The sequence below is a fragment of the Glycine soja genome, chromosome 10 (assembly GCF_004193775.1).
Source record: "Glycine soja cultivar W05 chromosome 10, ASM419377v2, whole genome shotgun sequence".
Taxonomy (NCBI): Eukaryota; Viridiplantae; Streptophyta; class Magnoliopsida; order Fabales; family Fabaceae; genus Glycine; species Glycine soja.
This window is the reverse complement of record NC_041011.1, coordinates 7336731-7341952: the sequence shown is the minus strand read 5'-3', so window position 1 is coordinate 7341952 and position 5222 is coordinate 7336731. Positions and strand designations below refer to the sequence as shown.

At 36.3% G+C, this 5222-nt stretch overlaps 1 protein-coding gene across 1 annotated transcript; it reads right to left on the bottom strand.

Annotated features, from left to right (window-relative positions):
• Window positions 1–3749: 3749 nt before the first annotated feature.
• Window positions 3750–5222, bottom strand: LOC114371289. The gene is made up of 5 exons (XM_028328766.1): window positions 5178–5222; window positions 4995–5102; window positions 4817–4900; window positions 4531–4698; window positions 3750–4109 (listed from the first exon to the last, which is right to left on the bottom strand). Exons 1-5 carry the CDS (start codon window positions 5220–5222, stop codon window positions 3750–3752), a joined length of 765 nt encoding a protein of 254 aa, XP_028184567.1.

Here is a 5222-nt window from a genome sequence, read left to right as displayed (position 1 = left end):
TGATTATGAGATCCGACACAAATAATGATATTAGAGGAAGGACCTAATTTGTTTTAATTGATTGTGAAAGGAGTGGTCAGTATATGGCCAAGAAGAAAGATTTGGTCAAAACAGTTACTGGCAGTAGAAAATGTGGGTGACCCTTTAAGGTGCATACGAAACCAATTGTGGGAGGCAAAGGATGCATGGTGAAGTTAATTTGTGGGAGTCATAATCATGAATTGGCGAAGTCATTAGTTGGACATTCATATGTTGGTCAACTAACTAAGGATGAGAAGACCATTGTTGCTGATATGACAAAGTCAATGATGAAACCAAGAAATATTCTTCTAACGTTGAAGGAGCACAATGTCAATAGTTATACAATAATCAAGAAAATATACAATGCAATAAATGTTTACCGTTCTTCCATAAGAGACAATAATATTGAAATGCAACAACTAATGAAACTTCTTAAACAGGATCGGTATATTCATTGGCATAGATTGAAAGATGAATATGTTGTACGTGATATATTTTGGAGTCATCTTGATGCAATCAAATTAACTAATGTTTGTAATTTGGTATTTTTGATAGATAGTACCTACAAAACAAACAGGTACAGATTACAGTTACTTGATATTGTTGGTGTGACACCAACAGAGATGACATTATCTGCTGCTTTTGCCTATTTGGAGGGAGAACGTCTGAATAATGTTGTTTGGGCTCTACAACAATTTCGAGGTCTTTTCCTCAGATGTGATACACTCCCTAGAGTTATTATTACCGACAGAGATCTAGCATTGGTGAATGCAGTGAAAATTGTATTCCCTGAGGCTACCAATTTGTTGTATTGGTTTCACATTGATAAGAATGTGAAGGCAAAGTGTAAAACCTTGGTTCGTAAAAAAAAATGCATGAGATTATGTCATGGATGCCTAGGGGAGTTTGGTCGATTGTCCTTCTAAGCAAGAGTTCAATTAGTGCCTTAAGAAGTTAGAAATTGTTTGCTCACCATGGCCAATGTTTGTTGACTATTTCAACCAAACATGGTTGATTCCCTATAAAAAAAGATTTGTTAAAGTCTAGACGAATAAGGTGATGCACTTAGGAAACACAACAATTAACAGGTAAGAAAATTCTAAATTTTTGTTGTTGGTAGGGTTCACGATTGAATGGATAATAATAATTGTGTTAGTTTACTTGGTCGTGTATTTCATATGCAGGGTTAAGTTTGCTCATTGGGCCTTAAAGAGACTACTACAGAATAGCCTTGGAGACCTATGTAGCGTTTAGGAAGCCATGAATAACATGATCACGCTGTAACATATTGAAATTAAGGCATCTTTTGAGACAAGTAAACATGTCGTTAGACATTTTTTTAAAGTTACCTTACATAAGAGACTACTTGGCATGGTATAAATGTATGCTTTAAACCAGATTGATGCTGAGTTTGAATGTGTACATTATGCTGGCAAAAACCTTTCTCGTTGCGGATGTATCATGAGAACTACTCACGGTCTTCCATATGCATGTGAGCTAACTAGATATGTTGTTAGTACCATACCACTTAAGACAATCCATATGTTTTGGCGAAGGCTAAGTTTTTTAGACCAAGGGTTATCTGAGCCTAAAGTTAGCATAATCGAAGATATGAAAACCATATCCAAGCGGTTTGAAAAGCTTGATGTTTGTAGTAAAGTTAGTCTGAAGAGTAAACTTCGGAAAATTGCCTACCCTGATCTAAACTCTATGTGTGCTCCTCCGAAAAAGGTGAAAACAAAATATGCTCAGAAGAAATCGATGACCAAGAAACAAAGATCAACAAAGCGTGATCTGTCTTACTAGGAGTATGTTGATGCATTACATTGTGCAAAATAGTAATTCTTCAGTCAAACATAGTGCATCATCATCTGAGCAACCAATTCAAAGAAGGACCATGCCGATGTTGGATCAATTTCATCCATGCATTCATGATTTCATTGAAAACATTGTTGATGTCAAAACTGATGGTAATTGTGGATATTGTGTAATTGTTGCCTTGTTAGGTATGAGTGAAGATTCATGGTCATTGGTGTGCAACCAGTTGCTTAAAGAACTTACAAAATGGTTTGATGAGTACATCAACCTGCTTGGTGGCATAGACAGATTTGAGGAATCAAAGCGGTCCGATTATCCATGGTATATAAGTTTATTGTTACATTTTGTTCGATTAAACTTGCTTTAAATAAATATAATTGTAACTGTTACATGTAGGTTTCCATGGACAAGCGGATGAATATAACCGACATGGGATATGTCATTGTATTTAGGTATAATGTCATCCTTGTTTCTCTTTCACTCCAACAAAGCATAACATTTTTTTCTCTTAGAAGTCAACCACCAATAGATTCTTTTGTGCATCGTGTCATATGTATCGATCATGTGTATGACAATCATTTTGTTCAAGTAAAAGCATGATCATCTTGTTTGTGTAATTTTTGTATAAAAAAAATATGTTCTAATATTTTGAATGTGTATGTCCTTATGTAACAAGTATTTCTAAGAGACTGTTGTTTGTTACTGCCACTAGCTTTGTTATGGTCTACACATTGTCATCATCAGGCAAAACAGTAGCTCACACCATATATTAGTAAAATGTAGCAGTATACAAATTAGTCAAAGTTGAAAATAGAATTTACTGATTTAGGTGAAGATTGAACCTTTAGTTACTTATGCGGATGTCATGTAATACGATAATATACGTGTGTTTCATTGGACGTTGATATAATTATGTATTTCACTTAACTTTGAAACGGTATTTACTTGGAGTATGTTTTAGTGTGTTTATGACAAAGACATTTCACTAATCAGGGTTTAGTGTCACGTAAGTAATTAGGGTTATGTTTAGGGTTACTATAGTACATAGTGTCTACGGTCACGTCACTAATTAAGGTTTACCTAAACCTTTCCAAGTAAGGAAAGTTTTTACGTCACTATTTAGGGTTTACTTATACCTTTGCAATTACGGGTTAGGGTTAATTCAATACTTAGGGTTTAGTGTTACTTGAATAATTAAGGTGGTTTGACTAATTAGGGTTATTAAAGGTTTAACATAATAATGTAAATTGGTGATTACTTTTAAATTCAAATACAATTTAAATGGAAATAATTAAAATGCTTATCCAATAACATCAAATAATAAACATTGTTCATTCGAATTGTATACATAATTCATATAAAACCTAAAGAATAAAAAAAGTCTTCATGCGTCTTCCATATGCTGTCTTCGTCTCGAATGAACGTATGCATTTCGTTGCACAATGACACCTCATGCGATCCTTAGGTAGTCTTCAATGACAGTGTATGTTTTTGTCCCTTCGATCACTATCTTTAGGTTGAGCAACCTTTCTAACCTTTCAACTATGGATAGGCAAGCCTCTTAGGAAATTGAGAACAACAGAAAAAGTTTAGAGTTAATGAATGTTCAGATAAAATGACTAACAATCACAATTGAAAATATATTATACCACTGCATGTTGAGTCTGGTCTACATCAACATGTGCATCTGCAAGTGCTTTGTCCATAATAGTTGCCGCCATCGGGTGCTGAGGAACATCTGGTTCAACAAATGTGTTATTGTGCACCATGGGCGAATGTCTAGGAGGATCCCCTGGTTGTGCCAGACTCATGGAGGGATGAAATATCAGGTAGAATCACTTCCTATAGTTTACTGAAGACTGTCCAGGCGCAACACATATCTGACCAACTGGTGCAATGTATTTAGAAAACTAAATCCATCTATCATCGATGTCTTCAATACATAGAGAAGAAGCAACAGGGTGTGGAGGAATGGTCTGCACATACCCAAATTGTCGTACAACCCTCTCTGGTCGATGTATGATAATAGATGGACCCCATCTGATATGTCTGGAAAATAAAGAGATAATCTCAAACTCTCTGAATGCACGGTGGTCACCATAGGGAATCCAACACGTAACATTAGACATCAATCTATCCAAACGCTTGTGATATGTCGAAACTGGTAATGCCTTCCCAGACTTCCAACGACAGACAGGTGGTTTCCTTTCATGGTAATCTTTGACAGCAATAGAATAAGCAACAAAAGGAAAGTGTTCATAGATCCAACACTAGACATATTTTAAAAACAAAAAACAATGAAAACAATACTCAATATAAACTAAAGAACTAAAAAAATAAAATTAAAATTAAAATTACCTATAAAAGTGTGATATATCCTGTAAGTTGTATAGCGGGGCTCTTTGACACATCATTCAAATTCTCATACATATGGACCAGTGCAACAGCTCCACATGCGTAGCTTCCACTTTGCATCAGGTCACGAAATGTGTCCAAGAATACCACATGAATGTGTGTGTCACTCTTGTTAGGAAAAAGTGTTCAACCTATCAGATGCAACGAATATGCTCGAGCTGCTACAGTCCACAGTGTTGCGTCACATTTGCTCAGATATATGTCTCGCATCCAGGATAGCCTAACATATGCCTCATGGTATTGTATTATCTCAGCTCTTGCTTCTTCTAAACTAACTTCAAGTAATTCAACTAATAGCAAGACAACTTTGTCCACATGCAGAGCCTCGAAGTTGTGGAAGGCCCCTGTAATCGGAAGATGTAGCAACGATGCCACATCGTCGAGGGTGATAATCACCTCTCCTACAAGAAGATGGAAACTAGTAGTTTCCTTATGCCACCTCTCCTACAAGAAGATGGAAACTAGTAGTTTCCTTATGCCACCTCTCCACAAATGTCAATATAAGTCCCCGATCACCAGTGTCCAACGAACATGCGATCAGAGGACTTAATCATGTGCCAACCACTAAGCCTTCAATCTTTGGAGCAGGCATGCCAAATTTATCAACCTTCCTTCCATGGGAGGATAACTTTAGCTTAGGACGTTCCTGAAAATCATAATTTAAATCATTTCCACAACAATAACAAATACTTATGAAAAAATTATTTATTTAAAAATATAAATTCCTCTTCATTCCAAACTTTTGTTGCCACATGATAAACATAGTACATCAAAACTGATGTGTCATGGGACCCGCCTGGAAAACCCTCGGCATCAGTAAATACATCATCAACAACTGCTTCTCGAGGCTGTTCATGAACCTCTCATTTGCATGATTCACATGTTGAACATCCTCATTAACAGGTGCAGCTTCTCATTGCTACCATGCATATGCTGTGGGCCTTCGCCACTAGGGCCTTCATCCGCAT